At 40.7% G+C, this 24857-nt stretch overlaps 1 protein-coding gene across 1 annotated transcript in view; it reads right to left on the bottom strand.

Moving 5' to 3' along the window:
- The window catches only part of TMEFF1 (transmembrane protein with EGF like and two follistatin like domains 1), a 112680-nt gene that overhangs the window by 12050 nt on the left and 75773 nt on the right, over nucleotides 1-24857 (bottom strand). Inside the window, exons 4-7 of the mRNA XM_030236942.2 lie at nucleotides 23971-23997; nucleotides 12527-12623; nucleotides 1119-1267; nucleotides 112-177 (exon numbers count right to left, since the gene is read on the bottom strand). Of these exons, the coding sequence (XP_030092802.1) occupies nucleotides 112-177; nucleotides 1119-1267; nucleotides 12527-12623; nucleotides 23971-23997 (339 nt within the window). The remainder of the gene's footprint in view (nucleotides 1-111; nucleotides 178-1118; nucleotides 1268-12526; nucleotides 12624-23970; nucleotides 23998-24857) is intronic.

Genomic DNA, 24857 nt, shown 5'->3' with positions numbered 1-24857 from the left:
TCTGTCTCAGTTCCAGCAGTCAGAGCTGTGAGGCAGACTAGAAGGCACTTGCATGCTCTATTTTCTCACCTTGTGGAGCTGTAAGCAAGAAGCACAAAGTCTGCACCGTACCTTTCACTTCGGGCCGATACTGCATGCCATCGTCTTTCTTTCCAACTGCATTTGTGTCATCTGTGTCTAGGTGATAAATACAGGCATGGTTACTTATTGGGAAAGGATATTTCCCAGACTGCTACGTGTGCATCACTGATAAGCCAGAATAATATTCAAAGAACTATTTTAAATTGCAATAAAGCTGGACATGCTCCCACATTGCTCCTCCCACACAAGCAGGCTGGTATCACACCTAGTTGGTAGCCCCAGTGTCCAGACCAACATGGCACAACTCAAGCTTTAGGTTTTGAACTAAAAACTTCTCTGTGGTGTGGACCTTGGTGGTTTTGGTGACAGTCTGTTTTGGTGTTGGAACTGCCCAAGTTACAGATCTAGGTTTAACTGGCAAAAGGTTGGTAGAAATCTGTTATTCCCATGAGAAAGTCCTAAATGCAAGCCCCCAAAACTGAAGGATTATGGGCAGTATTAGCTACGAGGCAGTAGGCAGAGGGATTCAGTGAACCATTCCAACACTGAAAAAGGAAATTATTGAATCACTTTCATTGGAAATAAGCATATTTCCAACCAAACAAGCATTATTTCTAAATAAGCATTTGAAATGCAAATAAGGGAAAAAACCCTTAAGAATAAAGGATCAATGTCCATGCAATCAGGGCCCAACCTGACTCACACTGGAAGCACATTTTACAGCCCACAGCAACGAGAGGGAAGATTTCCCACACATCCATATTCCTTCTGTTCTTCTACTACCCCCTCATCTAAGAACTGTTAGATTATTGCTTAGATTTTCCCAAGAGCTTTTCCAGTCTTTCCAGGTAACAGCAGCCAAAGAAAGGCAGTGTAAACACAGCACTGTGTATATAGTGTGGGGAACTCAAAATTGCAGGTGATGAGTTCACCAATATCTGCATCAGTGACTTTGGACCAAAAATACAAAAGGGAAAGTCTACCAAGCCAAGTTATGTCAGAATTTCATTTTTCCAAAAAGCCAAAATTAATCCTACCTGAGCAGTGGCCAAGGTGCCTGATGTCAATCTGCTCTTGCCTCAGACATGATGCCTCTCTGACAAAGCATGGATTGTTATAGGAACTTCCATCAGAAGCACATACAGGATTAAAACTGTACCCACTGCAGTCTATGTTACATACACACCTGTTAATTGAAGCACACAGCAAAACAAAATTGACATCTAGCAAACAAAAATTAAGTCCTGCTAAGTCCTAAGTAAACACTAGCTCATGCACCAATGCCAGGAGGGGAGAGCCTGCTGCATGAGGATGCTGAAGAAGTCACTGGCATCTCAGGCTTCCAAACAAAATGTACAAAATTGTGAATCCATGCTTCAGTGTGCTTTTCAAAAATGTTTCTTGTAGTTTTACTCTGTTATCTATCTCATAGAATACACCTGAAAAGTGATAACACTAGTAGGAAGATTTACTACATTAATATACCAGTTTGTAGTATTTATTCTCTAGTTTGAAGAAAATCAGAAGAATATTCTAACTTTTTCAGCATCAGGGTCCTTGAAAGGGAAAACAAAAAGGACTCCCTTTTCTGTTAGGCAATAGAAAGAGTTCTGTTTCAAAGGCTGTAGAGGCTCAATATGCTTGGTTAATATTGGTTAATATCTTGCTGTGTCATTTCAGAAAGGCTTTCATTCATATCTTTGAAAGTTAACAATAGGTCTATTATGTTGCATTTAAAAGAAGATTATGCAATCTGAATTATTTCATATTGCATCCCATTAACATTTTGGTTGTTTAGGATGAATCATTTTCCACACAATTTGCAACTAGGGATTGTAAAATGAAAATAGGAAAAATGAAGACCTAGCATGTAGCTGTTTCCTAACCACCCAAGGTAGGGCAGCCAAAGGCTCAGATAGGACTATGACCTGTTCATGTTTAGATACTCCTGTAGCCCCAGTGAGAAGTCCAGAAATTTTACATATGTGAATGGCACAGGAAAACTTTGCATGCCTCACACCCCCTGATTATTTTAATCAATATTCTGCTTTCTAACTGAACTTCTATTTTTGAATGAAAGTTTCTGTGCATGTTCCACATTGCTCTGCAAGTTCATCTCCACCTTTGGGATGGGGGAAATAAGGAGGGTGGCTGCAGAATGAGGGGGAGGACAAGGTGGGCACCATGTCCAGCTCTCAGCCAAGCTCCTCCTGATGTCATGAGATGAGAAAGCCCCTCTGGACCTCTGAGAAGGTGGCAGTGGGCACAAGACCCTCTCCTTGGCAGAAAGCTCTACAGAGGGCACATGGTCTGACTGCCAGGAGTAACTATGACCTTCATCTTGATGTGACTTACTCTTGTAAGTCACAGGAAGGGGGGGAAACGTCCAAGCAACCAACTTACCAGGTTTTTTATGTTCTTTTCCACTGTTATAGATCAAATTAAACTATTAAACAGATAAATATTGCCTCAAGCTGGAAACAAATCTGCAGCAGGACCAAATTCCATGCTGCAGAAACACTGAGGATGGCCAACACAGTTTTCTCTCTTCCTCTTCTTCCATGAGAACCTTTTGTTCCTTAATTTCAATATTCTAATTTTGCAGGTAATTTTCCATGCATGGGAACTTCAGACTGTTGCTAGACATAACATCTCTAGTGCAAACAGGATTTTAAGTGCACCTACTGGCAGTGAAAGACTGCCCCAGTAATGAGTCTCTACACATCTTAGGGACCTACTTGCAGGTACTAATGAAGCCTCTAAATATCAATATGATGAACATATGATAATCTTTCTTGCTAGAAATGGTAAGGGTTGTAAAGCTCAGAACCAGGATGGAAATACTGTTCTGTTTACCTACTCCCACATGATGTTAAGACTAATCAGGAGTTTATTAGGGTTTACTACATACAAATAAAAGGCTCATGGCTCGGCAGTCATGCATATTTATTGACACAAACTAGCAGAGAGCTGGTCTTCATTTGTATGGCACTGGCTGTGTGCAGACAGATACCTTTTCTCTCCCTTAAATCTGCCTGTAGTCACCATCTGATGTCTGTAGCATCATGATTATGGTTGGGTTTTGTCATTCTTGGTGACAAATAAGGTGAGTTTTGGAAATATCTTTTTTTTTCTTCATGGTGACATTACAGACTGGAGTTAAAACTGCTTGAAAACTGGTTATGTTTCCAGTTTTCCATGTGTTTAGATACATGCTTCACACAGCAAAGCATGTATCTAAACACATGCTTTGCTGTGTTTAGATTTAACATCTAATCTTAAATGCTTACTTTTTCAGAATTGTCAGATGCTTGCTTTAGGGGTGCTTATGAATTCCTGACCCTGGTTTACTGATCAACAGCCTCAGTCTTATCTCTAACCATCTCATCAATGTACAGAAATTTCACATGTTGACCCCCTTCATATGTATCTGATTATCTGCCTGCTGCCATTAGCTACTTTGAAAATGATGACCATGATGCCAAGTGGTACTTCCAGCCTTCCCCTGGCCAGTCAGCCACTGGACACTTGGCAGAGCTGTCTCACATGTAAAAGCAGGGGGTTTAAGTACCCTGTGGCATGATGAACAGTTGAACTGGACTGATGCACCTTAAAAAAAATTGAAACTCTTATTCCAACATAAACTTCTAAAGCCTTTCAGAGGGCTGAAAGAGAAGGAGTTAAGGAGAGGACATGGCTTGAGTGCAATGGTCTGAAGGGAAAAGGGCTTCCACAGATGCAGTAGGGCGGCAGAGAGGGAGCCAGGAGCATGTATTAGAAGCCTGGACTCGTCAGAGAGCCTGCATAGGGTGCAGTGAGTTTGTCCTTGCTCACAGACATTTGCCAATAGACCAGAAATACAGACAGGACTGCAGGAAGTGCCAAATCGTGAGATGAGAGCAGTGACATATGGGGAGTGCTGCTCTTGACAGAAAACATGAAAAGAATGTTGTTTTTAACTGCTTGGTGTTTGTGAAGGAAGGAAAAACCATGGGAGAGCAAGTTGCTGCTCTGATGTTTCACATCAAACACTTTGAAACTGGAGCCTGAGTCCCTGTGAGGGGATGGGACCACCACAGACTGAAACAGATGAGCAGCTCAGGAAAGCATTGGAAGACCTGCCAACAAACCCACTATGAAATACTGAAAATATGGTATATCCTGACGTCAGAGAGCTACAGAGGGCAGATAATGGCTTGGTACTGAGATGACAGGAAATCCAACTGCTTGGTGGAAGCCAGCTTCCCCCCCACCAGCCAGTTTGGGAGCCAAAGCCAATAAGAAGTCAAAGCTGAAGGCTACCAAGCAGAGCCCATGGGTCTGAACCAAACCACAGACCACACAAGATGCACACAAAGTATGTGAGAAGACACAGGAGACAGTGAGAATGAGCTAAAAGTGGTGTCTTAAAGGGCAAAAGTCTTATCAGAGGCCTTTGCAAGCAGGAGAACCTGAAAGAGGCACCAAGGACTGTTTTCTTTCACAGCTAAGACTGAAATGAACACAAAATTGCAGTCCCATATTGCAACCTGTTCCCTGAAGTCTCTCTCCTGCTGGGGACAGAGCACAGAGAGAGCACAAGGACAATGCAGAGCTGCTCACTAAGGCAGGGCAGGAAAAGCTTGAGATCATGAAGGGGGAGCAGGGACAGACACATGGGAGAAGCATAAGAGGAGCACCCAGGAAGAGAGTGAACCTTAAATGTAAAATTCAGAAGAAAAGAGTTAGTCACTGAGGGTAAAGTCACTTAAAAGAATTGTGTATTAAGGACATCTTGAATGTACTTTATGCTTCATACAAGAAAGAAGTGAATGAGTACTTCAAATTTTTGCTGGAAAAGCTTGTTGTAAAAGACACACTGGAGTAAAAGGAGTGAGAGCCCTACAAACATTTCCTTCCCTATAGCCTTCCTACTGGATTTAACCAAAAGGATTTAAACAGCTAATGCTCCAAATTGATGTTTTGCTGGAGGAGATTCCTGCTCAAGGTCCTCAACAGATCATTTCTCTCACTTAATACAGGGAAGCCAGCAGGATATATTCTGATGTTTTCCTGATGTACTAGGGTACACAGAAAAAGTACCTGAATTTTGTCACCTGTCATCAGAGAGCTGATGCATTATCATTCATTAACACCATTAGTTAAACAGAAAAGCATTTGAATTTCAAGAGAGTACAAAGTGATATAATTAAACCAAGCAGATTTTTTTTGGCTGGTTTTAATGAGCAAGAAATGAGGATGTACAAGTCACTTTTTAGGGGCTACTAGGTGTAACAAAGTAAACGTGCTTAGTAAAATGAAGTGACAAGCTCAGGCTGTAAGAGCACTTGCTGCTATTAGTAAATTAATTAGATCCCCAGAGATCAGAACACATTTCAAGGCTGCCTTTTGTTTTCAGGCTTCAAGGTGTGCGTGGTCTGTTGGAAGTTCTGTGCGCTTAAAAACCCTGGTAGGTTCAAAGAAAAGAGAGGGGGGAAAAAAGGAAAGGAAAAGCATGACTGACTTGTGGAGCGGGCTTGGCTGCTGGGAGAGACTGGCATTTCCAACCAACAGATCAGGCTGCTGCATTTATGCCCACCTGGGTCTTGCTCACAAATGTATTTTTCTGGCCTGGCCTCCCAGGGAGTGCTGCTCGCTCTCCCTTCCCAGTAGCTGACAACAGTGAGCACTCCCAGGTACTCACCAATTCATTGGCACATCTGCTTACAAATGTAAAATGGAAACACTAGAGTAAAACAAAGTGTGTGGAATGCACACAGATGGATAAGGGCATGCTTGATGGAATAAATTTAGGCGAATTGAAATAGCAGGGGTGTTGCAATTGCAGTTAAGAATATAACCATGCCAAATGAAGGATTACCTTTCATTTGATGCTTCTTCCCTTGTGTGCAGTTCTTCCCTGATGAAACCTGAACTAAGAAAATCTGGATTTCAAAGTGATTTTTCTCCCTATTTGACTAGACTTGAATCTTCATCAGGTTTCTGGTGTGTTTTAAAAAATCCCTTTATAGCACAAAAGAAGTAGAATTCAATTCCACAAAGCTTCTTTGTGCCTGGCTTTAGCACTCTGTCTTTACTTCTGCCCAGCAATCCAGAACACCCTTTGAATACCATAAGCTTCAGCTATTTTCCAGACATCCCTTTACCTACATTTCCCCTTTTCATGGCATGGCTCTCCCTGACCACTGAAGAAATTGAGTCTTTACTGCAGTGAGCTTCTCACAGCATACAGGGTGAACTGATGTTTGCTCTCTCAAAAGCAGCCTAACCCTCCCTCCACACCCAGATAACAGGAACCTTCAAAGACTTGGCACACTCTGCTGCAAAGATCACAAAAAATATACATTAAAAAACCACACATGGATTATTACCCATCTAGGATCTATTCTATGTTTAACAGCCAGTATAGTGAAAAGACCATAACGCTATTCCTATGATTTCAGAATTTCCTGCACCCAGATTTTCATAATTCATAATCCCACAACACAGTCTTAAATCCCTTGTTTAGGTTGATTTTCTCTTTTGTCTGAATGGTTTGTTTAACACACAAATACTTAGGATTTTTTTCTTCTGTTGGATCAGAACGCTGTGAGTTGCATTTACACAGGATTTGGATAGCCTTCCTTATGAATATACAATATCATACCCTAAATGGTTAATAAAAATAAATTTGATAAATGAGTGAAAAAGTGGTCAAAAGAGGTAAGTATAAACTTGCATGCCAGATTTCAAACAGGCCAAATCTTTTTCTGGAGGACAATTTATACAGGCAAGGCAAAGACCAGGACTTTGAAATATCCACATTGGCATTTCTAACCGTTAATACTAATACTTCTGAAATTCTGGTTTGGCCTTTGTGAAAACAGACACTATGTAAATTATAGGCCAGTTGAATTTATATATTGCTGAGGTACCTTTGCTTTCCAAAGTAAATCTCATAAAATGTTAATCTCAAAAGGTCTACTTGGGGATCAGCTGTCAATCTTTCTTGAAAATCTACATTATAAGTCAAAACAGATCTTTGACAGCACAGTACACTTATTAAAAAAAAAGACTGAATGTGCTCAGAATCCCATTTCCATATTTCTTCTGTTAAAAAAAAAAATATGTAAAACTGAGAACATGATAAATTTGAATTTTTACAGTGAGACTATTTTTAAGTTAGTGATTTCCTTATCAAAGGGCAAAAAAAAGAAAATATAACAACTCAAGTGGAGCCTTGACAAGATGGAGGAACCTCCAGAGGTCTGAAGATGACAGGACATCTGTCACACTGCCACAGGACAGACTGTGGGTGGACCAGCAGGGAAGCAGCTCTGCAGAAAAGGACCTGAGGGTCCAGGGGAGCAGCAGTCTGGGGGGCTGCATCACAGGAGGGTCACCAGCAGAGCAAGGGAAGTGTCTTTTGTCCTGCATTCAGCACTCATGAGGTCCCATGTGAAGCACTCTGTCCTGCTTTGGGAGCCCCTGGTAAGTACAGCAAGTACTCTGAGAAACTGGAGAGGCTGTGATGGGCAGAGGGATGGAGTGTGGGCTGCTGTGAGGAGGGGCTGGGGGCACTGCCCCTCTTCAGCCTGGAGAAGAGAAGGCTGGGGAGGTGACTGCTGCCACCAGCAACCCAAGAGGGGCTATCGAGGACAGTGAGGCTCTTCTCAGAGGTAAACAAAGAGGAGTGAAAGACACAAGGAAAGAAACTGTGATTAAACATGAGGAAATTATTTCAAAGTGAGAGAAGTTCAGCCCTTGAACAGAAAAGCCCAGCTGTGAAATCTTTCTTCGTGGAGATGGTCAGAGCTCTCCTGGAGAAGTCCTGGATCTTACATGGATGAATTATTCCTGGTTGCAGTGCAGGGCAGGAGCCCAGACCCTCTAGAGTTCCTGCCTTTTGATTGTGTACTGATAGGATGATCTGTTTATCTCATGAACAGTCAATAGAACTGAAAAGCCCAGTGTGTTCTGAGAATAAGTCAGGAGCAAACCTTGTATGTTTGTGATCTGACCTACAGGATTTACCCCATCAGCTCTCGATGGCCCCAGGCTTTGTGCTTCCACCTCCGTGTCTGCTTCTCAACACGACTGCATTTCTAATTCAAAATTCCAACAGAAAACACCCAGCCACATTCACAGCAGCTATGTTTGGGGGCTTCTTGCTACTTTCTCATACAAGAATGTAAGTCTACCAACCTCTTGTATGCACATTTTGCACTACTATACATAATGTGCTGTCTTTTCAACAAAGGGGAGGAAGCTTTTGGCCAGAGAGACATTTGATGGTCAGAGGAGAAAGGCAGACCCTGAATGGTGTCAGGCAGCAGCTTTTCCCATGATACATACAACCTGCTTCAGTTTTGGCACTCAGTGGGAAGGAAGTCCCACCCAACCCATCCTGTTCTTTGCATCCTGTTACCTCAGACCTACAGAAAATCACTGACATGTTATGTGTTTATGCAATTTCAGACTAGTGCATCCACAAGTGACTGTCTATGCCCCTGAAAAGATTGACCACAAACGACCAACTCTTTAAAATACTTATAAGTTGTATGAAAAAAAATAAAAATGTGGAGAAATATATTTCTATGATGCTTTCTCAACCTGGTTACTTTCAGAGTTTAGATAAAGAAGTAATGTACCGATTTGCATATAGCTGAATACAAATTTTCCAAGTGTGCTGATTATGACAACCCTCTCCTCAGACTTTATTTCTGTGTCTCAACCACTCAACCTAGAATCAACACTGAAGTTTTTCATAGAGGCAGTGGAGATTATAAAGTTGCTTATACTTATGCGTTCAGTTTTGCATTACTGTGCATTGTTACCACTTTTGGTTTAGACAGATAATGTTTCTGTGAAGTAAAAAAAAATGAAGATACAATTCTTAAACACTGTGCAAAGCCTGATTTCTTCAAACTATGTGTGATCTACTGCAGTAAAAGAATAAGTATCATTTTTGATCAAGAGACAGCCATAATGCTTTAGCACCAAGCATGAGAACGAAGAATCTGTAACTATTTCAAAGGGGAAAATAAAATTTAGGAGCAAAAAAAATTAGCATTACTAATTTGTAATATGGTGTGTATCGCAGCTCTGTACAACTGATCTTCTGTAAATTTGCTATTAAAATGCGCCAAGATTTGGTAATTACACAGACTCATAGATTAATTTAGGCTTAAGACATGTGCAGAGATCATGTAGTCCCAGCCTCTGCTCAAAGCTGGTCCCAAGACTGTGTCTGAACAAGTTCAGACCTTCTCCATGGATGGAAATGACAGACACGGTGTTGGAGCGTCCAGCCACCCTCAGGGTAGAAATATTTTCCTTTATTCCAACACAAAATCATTATGAAAACACAAAATTTACCATGCTTTGACCAGTGTATATTGCCCTTCACGGTATCACTGTGCACCTCTGAGAAGAAAGGACCTGCTTAGATGACTCTAAGGACCTGCAAGTTCAACTCTAAAAATCAGGAAGTGACAAAGGGTCTTGGTTCTCCTTCTCTGTTGCAAGGATCCCCCTACAGTTGTCACTGAAAGCATCAGGTGCCACCACTTTTTGCTTAGGATCCCACAGCTTTCCAGGCCCCAAAGACAAACCACATGCTGCAGAGAATAAAATTGTCTTTAGCAGGATTTTTCCATTACTGGGAGAAAATTTACCTATTCTGATCCCTGGGCTATTGAGGCTGGCCTCTTGGCAGGTCCTGGGATTCCTCATCAATGCCAGCTCATTTACCTCAAACGACCCAAAATACAACAGCATGTGTGGCACCCTTCCTACCAATTCACTAAACATTCTACCCCAAAATAAATTTCCTTATTGATAAATGAGGAGTAGAGATATTATTTTGCTTCTCAAGCAGTCGGAGCAGAAGGAGCTGGTGTTTGTAAAGTCTCAGATTGCACAGCTTGGAAAAGAGGTTGAAAAATTTCATAATGGTGCATTTACTGTTGGTACCATAAATATGGCTTGAGATGATCTACTTAACATTAGGGGACAGTTCAGCTAACTCATGCAGTTACTATAATGGAACAAAATTTTCTTCAAATGCCTTCTGTTATCACCTGGATCACTCTGCTGAGTGTCTTAACATCACAAGATGCAAGGAAGGGCTGCCCAGTCCTAATAAACCTACAGGAATGGAACTAAATATACCTTTTCTTTGTGATTCAGTAGACATTACCACACTATCCAAAAAAAGTTCCAGTGGACATTCCTATGTCTTAAAAAGGAAAATCAAACCAGAATATTTTTATGGAATTAGGGAGTTTTGCAATTTGCTAGAATTAGGGGTGATAGTGTTTGTAATCTAGCACAAATTTGAATGAAATGATAATTCTGACTGGCAGTGTTTATATATAATGAAAGATATTTGTGTTGCCAGTAACTTTGTATGTCATGATATAATTTTATGATGTCAAACCCACACTGAAACACAGCAGGAAAGAGAATAAAAATTAGATGTTAAAAACAATTATAAGGGGTGCTCTACTAAAGTTTCCCAACAGAAGATTTCAATCTCATCTTCTTTCTGCCAGGGAAATAACTGTTTTGATTTTATGAAAAATTATGCCAATTCCTATATTCTACTTTAGCAAGTTTGTGACTTGCTATGTGACTTGTCAAAACCAACCTGTGTCAACAGACCCTGATTTACCTATGGCTAAACAGTGAATATGACTGAAACCTGTTAAATGGTTAAAGGCACTGGGAAAAAATTAAATTATATTAAATTCCTGTATAGAATTGAAAAATATTATCCAAAAAATTGCAAATTCCTACATGGGAATATTTTCTAACTTTTGTGCATTTTCTACATAAAAGGTCTGGTCTCCACTTATTTTTTTAATGAGGACTAATTAAAGAAATGTTAGAGGCAAAAGATTCTTCTTCTGCTTGTTGTCAAGAAGCAAGAACTGGTTTCATTCCATATGAGCAGGATGTAGACAATAAGCCTTCTGCTCCCCTCAGCTTTATCCTAATTTTCTTATAGAAACTATATAGCTGCAGGAATTCCAGCTCTACAATTGCACAAAGACTAGGCAAGCTTTTACTGAAGCTGAATGCTTCAGGATTTATTTTCCAAAGCCAAAAGCACATCCCACTGCATATAGCAAACAAATATATATATATATAATCTATACCATCTTTCCAGTCATAAATGAAGCAGACCAAGGCAATATTCCACAAGGTTATTAGTACTACAAAAACCAGCTCTAGTTCATTTGTCTCTCTCCTGGAAAGAGCAAGCTGGCTTCAATACTATGGCCTTTTATGAATTGTGAAGTGTCATGCTAGTATTCATGAGCACTATTACCATTTCGCTTTCCCTTGTATTCTACACTTTAATCTTGAATGTACATCTTGAATGTTAGTGCTAAGCTGCTTTACTGCCTGAGATGTCTTCATGCTGGTATCCTGTAATAAAACCTTGTGCAATTAAGACATATTTCAACATTAAATGGATTCCAGCTGGAAGACAAGAAAAGGGAGAATGATGTTTTCTCCGATTAGTGATGTTCAGGCTCTGTTATTCTGGGATGCTGTTCCCTCTGTTGATACAAAAATGTACCATTTGCAAGTCTCTCAAACACCTTCATGCACTGTGTCTGCAGCCACAACCCCAGTACCTGCCACCAGCCCAGATCCCAGTAAACCTTATTCCATACTGGTGGCCACTGCCAGGACAAAGGCTGTTGGAAAACAAAGCCCCATCAGCAGACAGGACTTCTTTTTAAAACCCCTTAAAGCCCCATGGGGCTGTCTGAAGAAGCCTTTCCTTCATGATATCTCTGCCCTTTCTGAGAGCCCTACAGAGCCTGGACAGCTGGGGTGTAATATAACCAAGTACCTCGAGCAGGGAAATGTGGTGCATCTGCCTCTGCATTATGAATTGTCTTTAAAAGCTTCTTGTTTCCTGATAATTTGTTTTGAAATTTAATTGACAAAAATGAATATTTTTCACCAATTTCCCCTCTTGCATCTAAGAGATCACATGCCACAGTGAGTTTGGAAGATCTGACTGGCTCAAGTCCCCAGTTCAACTTCACTTTTAGGTCCAGAGTTAACACTGATGGAAATAATTGCATGTAACACTTTATAAACAAGGAGAACACAGAGAAAAAAAAAATATCAGGGTTGAATAATCAGTATTTATTTTGCATTCCTTTTTGGTTTTCAACTTGTTTTGTTGGCAGGATAAAACAAATCAAGGTTCTTTGTTTGAAAAGTATTAGCTAAAGGTTTTCCAGTACAACTCTCTTGTTTTCTCCCACTGCTTTGCAACTGCAAATGGTTTTTTCTTTTACAGACACATATCAAACACATTATTATTGGATGGCACTAAAGCTTCAGTTAGTAAGAACAAACATAGGCAAGCAGATAATCATGTACCTTTAGCATTTTTTTCCTTTTGTTCAGTGATATTGTTAGGGAAAACATTACATACCCGACATTCTCTGCATCTTCATCACACTCAGCCCTGTATTTGCAAACTCCACATTTTGAGTGTTTTCTCTGAACTTCTGTCCCAGATCCTTCATACTCTGAAAAAAAAACCCAATAACAGAAAAGATGACTTTCAAATTAAGCTCTGTTTTTCTTACTTAAATCCATTTGCTTTCAGGAATACTGTCAACATAAAACTGTCCTATACTGAAGCTATTAACCTTAATAGTGCTCCCTTTTTGAAAGTCAATCAAATGGATGTTGGTAGAACTGTACCAGTGATAGAAAACCATCCCTGAAAACATGAATGCTTCATTGATTGGCTCTTCCTTTATTCTTATTTCTGTCATTTTATTTATTCCCGCTTCACCAGGCACATAACTGGCATTGACATGTATCCCAGTCACATTTACTCTTAATTGCCACTGATAATGTATAAACCCTATCCCTTTAAATGTCCTTGAACATTAGGTACTGGGGATTTAAATGCTGTTTTCTGTGACAGTCTTTAATTACAGATATCCTTATGCAAGGTTACTGCTTGCATTTTTTTCCCTTTTTGATTCCTGACTATGAGATTAGACTGTGCTCATATGTCACATATGCTGCCGTGTATTTTCCAGACTTCTTTGTTTAGCTCCATAAGAATAAGAGAAAAAAGTCTTTCTAACAGGAATCTGGTAGAAATGCTATGTATCCTAAAAAGTAAAATCAATATCTCAAATATTCTGATCCTAAAAACATCTACAATAATTTTACAGTAGACATGGACATCAAAAGTCTTCACCAAGTAAGAGAAAATTTACTTCACCACGTAAAAGAGAATTATGCTCTTACTGTTTCACTACCATTAACCACTCCTATTTTTGATTTTTAACAAAGTGATGAAGGAGAGCTAGCTATTTGAAAGGAAGGAAAAGAACCACAGAAATCTGCAGAGGGAGTCAAGATCCACTTAAAGGATCAGAGTATCGAGGTGGTGCACAGCTGACTGCACCAGGCTGCCGGATGGAGGGAGATCAAAGTGATTCCCTCCCTTTCCTCTTAGCAGCTTTATGTGCTGTGGCAACAGTAAATCAAACACCACCAACGAAACAGCTGAATTTACATTCTTTAAATACAAACAAGAAAAAGAAATCCACCACAGCTCTTCCTAATTTCCCTGGATCTTGGCTGCAGGGAATCACTTCCTCTGACCTGTGGGGCTGTGTTTCCATGAAGAATAGTGCAGGTGAGACCTGCAAGTAAACTGCCTTCTAAGGCATGCTGTGCATTTTCCAGAGATTAATAGCTATCAAAAAAAATTCCTGCTGTAGAAATTCTATCACCACACTTATCAAATTGCAGTAGAGGTCATCTGCTTTTATCTTTACAAAAGCACATCTTATTTGATTTCTCCTTCTTTCCAGGTGCCACATTCCTATGCCTACATCTGGCATTTTAAAGTGTCCTTTAGTGTCAGATTTCACTTTTCCATGCTAATAAATGATCCCCTACGGTTTGAATAAGTTAAACAAATGGCACTGCTTTCATTCATGGTATTTCCACTTCTTTTTCTGTTGTTGTGACCCTTGATGGCCTTTGTCAGCAAGTTGACACCTTCTGGAGGTACGGGTACAAGAGCTGGACATATTCCAGAAAAGTTGTCATCAAAGCCAAATACCATTCTTGACATTCTTCACTTTAAACATTCAACAGTCATATTGCTTTTTGACCATTTTTCTGCACTGACAATCATATTTACTTTATTATCCACTTTATTCCCCAATGAATACTTTTCAGGGTCAACAGTCTGTAGGATGGATGTTTTCCTGACATCAAGGAAAAATTACCTAGGTCCTGCACTTGCTACAGATAACTGTCCTCAGACATTAAAATCCTGCCTGCTTATGCATCCTGTTAGCTCAGTGACCTGCTCTCTGTCATCCACACCAAATCAGTGCTGGCTGATTTGCTCCCAGGTCACCAGTGGAAGGGGTCACGAGGCCAAGAACAGTCTCTAGAAACACACTCATTTTCTACCAACTCCTTAACATTTAATGATCTATTGATTTGCAGTATTTTTTCACCTTAGATGTGCACTGTGTGGATGCTGTGCTCTCTAGTTACTCAGACTTGTGTGAGATTAAAGATCACATTTGACTGAGAAAGGTTATGGCTCTGTGGCGGTACTCTTAAACAAAATGTTCTGTTGTACAAATGCCTTTCTTGGAAAAATCAGTTTAAAAAATGGTAATTTTCTCAGTAAAGGTTTTCCATGAACTCAGAGTGACTGGCATTAGTATTTTTTCCCTTCCTTAATTTTGTTCTCAGTTGATTTTTCTGCCTTTTATTTCACTGCTGTGCTTCTCAAAGGTGCCAGAATGAGAGGCTGTTGCCCCCCAGTCATCACATTTATATTTTCTGAAAATATTTCTATATTATTTATCATTATTCTACTGAAGAAAAAGAGACAAAAAGGTATCAACAGCTTAGAGAATTCTTTACCACCCAATTTTAAAGCTTTCAGGTGCAAGCCTAGCAAACCTGCTGGTTACAAAATACTTCAACATGCTTAATATCCTTCTATGGTACCACTAACATGGAAAATATTTCATCATGCCCCATTTATACTATCTGACTTGACTACAAATGCAACCAGAGTGCTTTACTGAGCACTTTTACTGCACTATTTCAATTTTGCAATGGAGCAAAAGAAGTAACACACACACCAAGCACATGCAGCATACACACCCTTCCTCTTCAGCTCAAGTTATGCTCCCTGTGAATGTCCCAACACCTTTTTATTTTCAGAATCATTGCCCACAACTACTTGTTCATTGTTTCTATGTATTATTTGATGTTTAAATTCTCTTTCTCTCCTTTCCCCTGCCCCCCCTTCCTAAAATTGCTTTCTCTGCTTTTAAAATTACATTTGCTTTTAAAAATTTGTGACTATTGTGTTTTTTTTTAATTAGAACTTGCTGAACCTCATGTATATCAGTTACCTACAATATTCAGAAGCATCTTTCACTACTAGCTGAATTATGTTTTAGCAGGAACAGTATTAGACACTGCATATAATGTAGACTGATGTCCTGTTGTGGTGTAGGAAAGGCGTCCCCAGCAATTATCTCCAAATCCTGTGCTGCTCTCTGGCTCTGCTCTCCCCTCCCCCTTGCCCCTGTGGTAAATTGGTGGCACAAAAACTAAAACTCACAGGTTGAGGCAAGAACACTTTACTGGAGACAGCAATGAGATAAGAAAACAAACAGTAACAGCAACAGTATTAATAACAAAAGTGTAGAGAAGAGAGAGTGATTCACACACTAAAGTGCTCGCTGCAGCCCCCATATTGACTGCAGCCATGCTGCCCCTACCAGAAAAGAGCCATTCCTTCCAGAAAAAACTCCCCTTCCCCTGCCCCCAGCAATATGGGAGGTGGTGTAGAATAACTTCTGGGTCCTGGCCACGCCACCTCCTGGCCACTGCAAAAATGAACCTTGTCCTGGCTGAAGGTTCAAGACAAGTCCTTCAAGAAAACACCAACACAGAGTAGATGAATATTGGTTTTCAACCTGAATTGGTACCAGACCTGTACCCCTGTATCCTGTTAAAATATGTTAACCCATTAGTATTTGAGAGCATGTTTCTCTGGTGGAAACATCTTCAAATGGCAATATATCCCTTGACATGTTGCCTCTCCCTTCTCCTTTCTTCCCCCCATTTGATTGTTCCTACATAGGTTGTAGGCAATAATTTTAATATTCCAATCAATTGGATCTTCCCAGCAGGTTAGAGTAATAACAATTAGGTCAAAATATGTTCCCAAATGAGCAGTTCAGTCTCCTCTTGTTTATTATGCAAGCTTCTAATATTGATGTATAGATGACTAGAGAATTTCTTCTTCTTGGTTTTGTGGGTATCTTGATTTATTCTGTTCTTGACATATTAATTTGATGTTGAGCGAAAGCTCATTTTCCCTCTATTTTCAGCTTCCTTACATGTTTCAGGGCAGCACCTCATTAATGCTCTGTCCTTCAAAAGAAACAAGGCACAAAGACAGGATCAGTGACTCCCAGTTGTCTCTCTGAGCTGTGCTCCCTAACACTTCTCCTCGAGTCATTATTCCTGTGCAGAAGATGGCCAGCTATGTCTTAGGAGCTGCAGGGTAGGAGCCTGCCAATGGAGAGCAGCTCTAGAGGAATTGGGCAGCAGTAAATTGCTTCCCTCAGCAACTCATTTGTGTGTTCCTACAATGGTAATGTGGCTGGGCTTCTGCTGAGGGCTTTCAATCAGGCTTAAAGCAAAAGCATCCATCTGTGTCAAGGTGAAGTTTTGTCTGCCCTAAGGCATAGCTTAGAAAGGGAGCTATGCTGTATATTTGTAATCACTGTTCCCAGTGAAGAGGGGGGAGCTGGAACTCCTCATAGCCGTGTATAGATACAATTCCTTGACAGAATGTCTAGGCAAGTCCCTCTGAAAACCAATTCCTAACTGGTTTGGGATCATAATGATTTTTACTGTATTTTATGGGATCAACTAATCTCAAAAAGATTTCTGACTGTGATTCCGTCAGTATGGCTAGCACTGGAAATTCCTCTCAAAATACCACAGTCCACAGAGCTGCACACTAAGGACTGCAATTCACTCCAGAGCTTAGTGACTTATCCTACATTCCATTAACTTTTAGGGCAACTTTAATGATGCACTTAGTTAAAAAGGAGATTGTTCCCATAATTTGAAACAAAGCTGCAAACCTGCTCTTTTTGTCTGTAAGTATATATTTAAAGCAAGTGCAACACTACTCTGAGCTCTCCCAAAGTTTTGGCAAGTGGTGTCTTGAATTCTCTTGCCCACGCTGCTGGATCACATGCAAAAGCAGTATTTGGCAGCATGGAAGGTCCTGCTCTCTTATCCAACCACCCAGCTGGCTCAGAAGCAAAGCCTGCCTCAGTCCAGCAGAGATCTATATGTGGCTGGAAGATCCTTTCCATGCGCAGTGTGGACCACACACTGCTGCTTCAAGCACTCTTCAGTAAAGGCACCAGCCTTTGGAATTGGATTTTGCAAGAACAGGCATTACAGTTTTAATAGCAGGATGCTGGGTCTGCTTATGACTGAGGTACCTGGAGGAGGGGAGCTTGAAGATTGCTCCCCTAATCACAACCCAGGTGATTGGCTTACCCAAGGTGATTGGCTTGCCCAGTGCTTGTGACAATGACGATGTGTCACTTAATAAGCAAAGGGCATGAGGATGTGCACTGTAGGACTCCCCACCACCACTACCCTCGTGAGGTGTTAGGGATCTCACAGGCCTGAGAGCTGGAACTTCTGCTTTGCTTCTGTGCCTGTGACACGGTGGATAATGGTAGGAAAAGCTGGCATATTGCAAGACTGGATCAGCTTTCACACTGCAGAAACCTCCAGTTAGAGAACTTGAGTACCCACTCACTCCAGCACCCTGCTTCAAACACAGCTAACTCCTTTTTCTCCAAAGGAAGACACAACAGCTTCAGAATGAGCACCAGGGAAAATAAGCATGATTAGACGATGGTAGAAAACAAAGGACAAGAAAGTCACCAGATGCCAAGGGAGGTGTCCCACAATTTCATGAACACACTGGACTCCCACTGCAGGGTATGTAAGATGAGTCTGTCCTCATTTGCTACATATCCTGGGCAAGAAGGAAAAGGAGTCAAGTCTGTCTTTATGTGCTTCTGGCTCCAGCGCCCCTGAAAAACCTGCTTAGAATAAGTCTCCACAGTTGCAGTGTGTTTTTATTTTGAAGGTTATTGTTTGATTTGTACTTTGGTAGTTTTTTGGGCTTTTTTCCCCCCTGAGTTTAGAGGGACACAGACCTGCCTATGTTATTCAATTGAGCCAGGTGTCTCATATTTTTGTTACTTACCTACTTTTCTGCCAGGTTTCAAACCCCTTCCTCCCACATCCAGTTGTTAACCCCTCCTGTCCCAAGCAGTTTTCCTCCCTTGTATTCCCTGCCTTGTGTTCCACCCACAGTTCTTACAGTGTATCCTCCCTTGAGACCTGCCCCCCTTTATAAGCTGCTGTTTGCCCCCAGCTCCTTGCCTGGGACCCCAAGACTCGGGGAGTGTAACATCAAATAAAGGTACCCAGTGCCACCCCAGACCCATGCTGCTGTGATCTTTTTGTTCGTGCTGCTCCTCCCCAGGTAGCTGGGATTCTGCAGAGCCCTGGAAAAAGGGGGACTGTCGGCCCCCCACTGTCACCATCCAGCCAGGACAAGCGACATCCACCAGCAGAGTGCCTGAATGTTTAGTGCCTTTGCGTCTCCTTTATGAACCTTTGCTGTAAAAACAGCAATTCTTGCTTGTTTTATTTCAGTGTTAATTTTACCTACATAGAATGTCATCTTGACAACAATAAATATGGCTATTTGAAGGTGAAGTGGTATTCGGTGACAAGCCAGGTGATGGAATCCACATCTTAAGTCTTTCTAAGCCCCACACCATTGTAGGAATAGCTAAAAGACCTGATGCTGCCTCCTATCCAGGGTGCTGCAAGTCATATTAAAATACATTAAAACAAATCAGTGGCTCTATTACAAATTAGAATAGAAAATATTCGAGGCTCTAAATTGTGTGTGTTTATTCCACCCTGACTGTGTGACAATTACTGGATAAGTGTTGTCCCCAGTGAGGGGAAGGAACAGATGGCAGCCTGCTAAAAAGCACATACTGGATATCAATTTATTAATTACTAAATGCAATCTGCTAGACGTTCATCACAAGATACTTCAGCTATTAAATTTCAGAGGGATTAGAAATTCAAAACAAATTATTTTAATAATAATTAACTGGGCTATATGTATTGCAAGCATGTTATTTCCTTAGCTTAAAAGCCTGAAATGATTGGGTGCCATCTGTCTAACTACCATTACAACTTTTTTAATATCAAAAGGGCATTTTTCTCAGGTACACAGACAAACACTGAACAAAATGAATTAAAAATTAATGTTATGGGCACAGTAGGGCACTTAGAAATCACACCCTTCCCGGCTGATTACTAGAGCAGGGAACGTGCTTCTTCTAGGACAGTGATTTGTTTCTGAGAGGCTGGCTTGAAAAGTCTTTACCATTTGTTAGCTCTTACATGGTGAATGTTACAAATGCTGGTTTTCAACACATTCTTGCAAAGGCCTTACTATATCACAAAGTCAACATCACAGCTGCGAGCTGGCAATCTACTTTTTTATGTGCATGTGATGGCCTTAGAATAATTTTTCATGCCCCAATCTACATGTTGTGGAAATACATTCAGCAGTTCAAATAGTGCTGCAATTTACAGCTGGCAGAGAGGAACACAAATTTGAGTCTGTACCTCACCCTTCTCCAGTTCTGCCTCAAATTCTAACAAAACATTGATTAAACAAAGGACCTAATTTTATGACTGTATTCTTCAGAACAGGGAAATTGCAGAATGATTCATATGAGAATACAGAGAGAAGCCCATGTTTTAGGTGCAAGTTTAAAGGATCCCACCATCTTCAGCCATGACCCCAGCCAGGCAACTCTTTAAAGTCTGAGTAAAACTCTTTAAAGGCTCTCTGACATTGCCTTCAGCAGGGGTGAAACATAATGGTAGAGTATTGAGATTTTTGAAATTTCTCTCATTTCTGAATTGACAATCATATACTCTTCTTAGAAGTGGCTCAGGATACCCATTGCCACAAGTGACCAACTGCTTGGCTTCATAAGTACAATTTTTATTACGCTAATGAAATTTCAGACTTCTGAAATTAGAAAAATGGGTCCTTTTATTATAACTCAATGCTAACAGAGCATAGAAAATTGAAATAGCTCATTCAGAATGTCAGAGGGCAACTAGAAAATTGTGTCATCCTTAAAAATTATATTACTTCATCTCATTCAGGCATACTGAAAAAATTCTCCCACTCTTAATTATTTTCCTAAAATCTAGTATTTTTGTAACAGTAAAGATGATTTGTGCAGAACATCAACCAGCAGTTCCATGGTCTTAAGGTTTTTTTCCTTGTAGCACATGATAACTACTAAGGCAAGATATTGTCTGAAGGAATCTTTGAGGAAAAAATATTTTGTGGATTTTTCTCCTGTTCCTAAATCTACTTTTCTTTTTTTTCTTTTTTTTTTTTTTTCTTTTTTTAACATAGAAATGAATGCATTAACATCATAGTTTGGGAGTAGGAGGGAGAATATGCATGAAGCCAAGTTTCAGAATCATCAATGAGATTGTTCTGCAATGAAATGCAGAAAACGAGAAAGAACAGTGTGAATCAGTAGCAGAAATCTAAGCTGAACATGAGGCCAACTGCTAATTTCAGCAGTGGTGACTGCCTCAGGCAGAGCTTTAGCAACCGAAGACCACAACTCAGATGCTTTCCCATTACTTCTTTCAAAGTTAAAAATCCACCAGCAAACAGTGCATCTGCACAGCACTTGCAATGCCTCCTGAATGCACACAAGCAGCTGTGCTCATCCATTCCGTGTGTGCAAGCATCTCTGGTGCATACACAACCACACTAACTGCATGTTTGAGAACACAGCAAACACTGATTCTGTGACTAACATCTGGGATCACAGATCCTAAGAAGAAAACACAAGCCTCTAAGCTAGTACGTCTGCTCGCTTGCTGGTTCTCTCTCACTCATCCTTGCCTTTTCCCACTTCCACTGAAGCTTCCTTGCGCTTCTGAGCAGCAGCTGTACCTAACCCCTGGGGCACAGAGGTTCCCCAGGGAATTAGGTTCCCATTTGAGCACCCTTACCCAAGAGTATGAGATTAAACATCCCTCTATTGAGAAAATGAGGGAGTTTGGGCCAGGATGCAGTTCTGCAGCAGACAGACACATAGCTGAAATAACCAGAGAGGCAGAAGTGTGGAGGGCACCATGGAGCCCCTCTACCCTGCAGGTCACCCTCTGCCTGGGTTCCTTTCCTTTCTTCTTGTTTGGATTCCAAACAACGCATCCCCATTCTCAATAGGCCCAACAGTCTTCTAGAAGTATGGTTTTCCTTCTGAATTCCCTTAACTTGTAGTAAGACTTTTCAGGTTTTAATGTTTTCATGCAACACTTTTACAGCTACCTGAATTATGAAAAAAAAACTAAATTCCAGTTACAAAAATATCCTTGAATTTTCAGCCAGGGCAGAGTTCAATAGCCAAAGCAGCAGTGGATTCCATTCTTTGAAGGGTTGCTTTCAGACACAGAAAATGACACAAGATGTTGAAGAGTAACCAATTGTCCCACTGAAGTATTACCCAACACCCAGTTTAGTGAGGAAGGTGCACAAGGACAGGAATAATTCAATGCATCACAAATATCCAAGGTGTATTAAAAATAGGAAGAAGAGCCAAGCAGGATTTCCAATGTCTTGTTGTCTCCTTTTTCTTAACCTAAAATTAAGAACTAAACCCAACTGCTTTCACACTGAACAGAAGAAGGAACATTTCGGTTGGCCCAAAGGCACTCAGAAGAAACCCCAGTAAATGAAGGCCTAATGTCACAAAACTGCTGGAGGACAGAGTGGGTACATTGTTCCTTAATTCAATACCCAGGCACTGCAGAAACTCACCTGGGGCCAAGAGAACCAGATTCAATTCTTTCTGCCTGAAGTGAACTGCATCTACATATTCCACCTCCCAAGACAATGCACCAACTACTTCTGCAAGGTATCCAGGGACCACCAAACCTCCTCAGCCGATGGCATTCTATTTTGCATAAATAATTCAAATGCACTGGCATGCTGAGCCCCAGCTAACAAAGCCTTTCCACAGCACGAATCCTTCTGCCCCAGCTCTTTGTCCCAGGCTCAGTGAACATTTCAAGTGAGAACAAAAAAACCAGCAGTGACAAAGAGAAGCCCATTTGGGTCTCTCTTGCCCCGACAGGAGGATTTGGGCTCAGCCTCCTGCCCCAAATGAAGGAACATTATTTGAACATGGACCTTTCACCTCTTCAGTGTGCAGCCAACAAAACATAGCATGTTCTGGCCTACGTTTTTCCAAACTGCTGTACATTTTTCCAAACTGCTCTTAAAGCTACCCAAAGAATCCTGACATCTATCAGTCGGCTGCCAATCTCTTCCAGATCAACACAGTAACATTTACAAGGGACTTCAGCCAGGATTTTTGTATGCAGTTAGAAAATACTGAGAAAAAACCTCAAACCCAACTAATCTCAATGGCATTCTGACTTTTCTGAAACTGTTCTAAAAAAAAAAAAAAAGTGAAACATGGACTAAATTACTGTCCTCTGTCTCCTACAAGAACTGCATAGCAGTACCAAGGCCAGAAAGCTTGGCTTGCAGGGAGCAGCCTGGAATAACAGGCTGGCTAACAAAGGGCAAAGGAGAAGCAAACAGAGCTGGGGAATGAGTGTGAAGCATCAGAAAAGTCACCTGGGGAGGTAAGAAGAGGAAGTGTTTGAGCAAAAAATTGTTACTTCAGACACTGCCCCAAAAGGAAACAAAGGTGAGAATGGCCCTAGCAGCAGCTAGCAGCTAGCAGCAGCCCAGGAATTTACTGATAGCAGCTTATTTAGAGGGAGGGAAATACCCCCCTTCACCTCCATACAGGAAAAAAAGAGTGATCTAGCTGCTGGTTTTTGAAAAGTGAACTGTTACATTTAGATCCACAGTGATGCCATAGATGGCTTTCCACAAAAACACATTTTTATGTAGCTAGACAAGATTTACAGTACTTCAAAACTCAGTCCCATCACCATGAAATGCAACACTTTCTTAACACGACCAAAGCCTAAAGGCAAAACAGCTTTTCTGAGTTTGTATATATATGTGTGTCTCATATTTTTCATTCTATATGTATTCTTGTAAGTAGTATCAAAGATAGAATTAAGATAATTTTTTTTTTAATCTTTGGAAGAAGATTAAGATGTGTTGAAAGATGGGAACACTTCTACAACCACCAGCTGTACTACATCCCCTCTTTGGATACACAGCTTTGAACAAAAAATATTTTAGTAAAATACTTTATATAAATAGATATCATCATGCAATTGTTTTATATTTAAGGCAACAAGCTCAGCCCAGCATAAGGTAACAACTTAGATGTTTTAGACACTAATGAAATAAATGCAAGGGAAAAAATGGTAAGAAATTTATTAGGAATAGTCATTTTCTGGAGAGAAATACAGGTGAAATAGAGATCTAAATATTGCACTGCATTGCTGGTAGCAAATGAAAAACGATATAGGTCAAATCTGAGAGAACAATATTGGTGAAATGCAGAGTACAACCTATTCCTCTACCACTTCTGTTCTGAAATGGTCCAATAACACTGCAACATTAAAGCTTATTTTAAGTACCATAATTTTCCCTCAATTTGTGTTGTATACAGTAACCATGTGTATATATGTGTATAAAACTGGCACACATTTGTCTAAAAGAAAGACCAAAACCAAAGATAAGTGGAGTTTGGTACTCACCTCCTTCTCCTGACCCAGAGCCATTATCTGAAAAAGAAACAGAGGGGGAGAAAAAAAAAGAAAGCAAATGAAAATATTGCCCCAGGAGCAGCTGTTTGTTCAGACACTTGTCACTGTAAAACATTACACAGATGTTACATTTAATGAGCCAGCTGTAAAAACAAATATCCCACATAAGGCCTGGCATCCTTTAACACCGTTTGTCCACGCTCAGTATGCCCTAGTCTCTCTCTTCCCTGTCAAGATGTTACTCAAGAAACAGCATTATTCAGTACTGAAAACAAATATCTTTCTTAGCCTCTTTTCAACTGTTAGAGATTAAAATTCGTTAAACCAAAGAGAGATGAAGAGTACAAATTCCGATTTTTGGAAGGTTTATTTTTCCTTACTCTCTGGCCCTGGGAGTGGTACTTCAAGGAGTACTTCAACACATAAATCACCTGACTGCAGAAGTACCTCCGGAAGACAACTAGTCATCCAAGGAAGGTTGATTTAAGTCATCTAATGACAAAATTGCTTCTGTCAGTTGAGTCAATCACTTGGTATAAAGATGCTCTAATGGCATTGTTATTTCATTGACATTTGACTGTCTGGATTGGCATCTGATGAGTGACAGCTTTCAACTGGATCCCATTTGCATTAGCAGTTCAAGTGTCAGCGGGACTTGAGCTTCTTCACCACCCCCAGCCAGCTCTACCTCAGAGCAGTATGGATCTGTTTAGGGATTTGGCACGTGCATCCCGCCGGGCAGCACTCTGCACAGGCTTCAGCTAGAACAGCAGTAAAGGCAGGCCCTCAAACACATGAACTGAGTCACAAACTTCCTGTCTTTTTGCTCAAAGGAGGAGGAGAGGAGAGAATGGAATGGCAACTACCGTCAGTGGATT

This window comes from Serinus canaria, chromosome 2 (assembly GCF_022539315.1).
Source record: "Serinus canaria isolate serCan28SL12 chromosome 2, serCan2020, whole genome shotgun sequence".
NCBI lineage: Eukaryota > Metazoa > Chordata > Aves > Passeriformes > Fringillidae > Serinus > Serinus canaria.
This window is presented reverse-complemented; position numbering and strand designations above follow the sequence as displayed.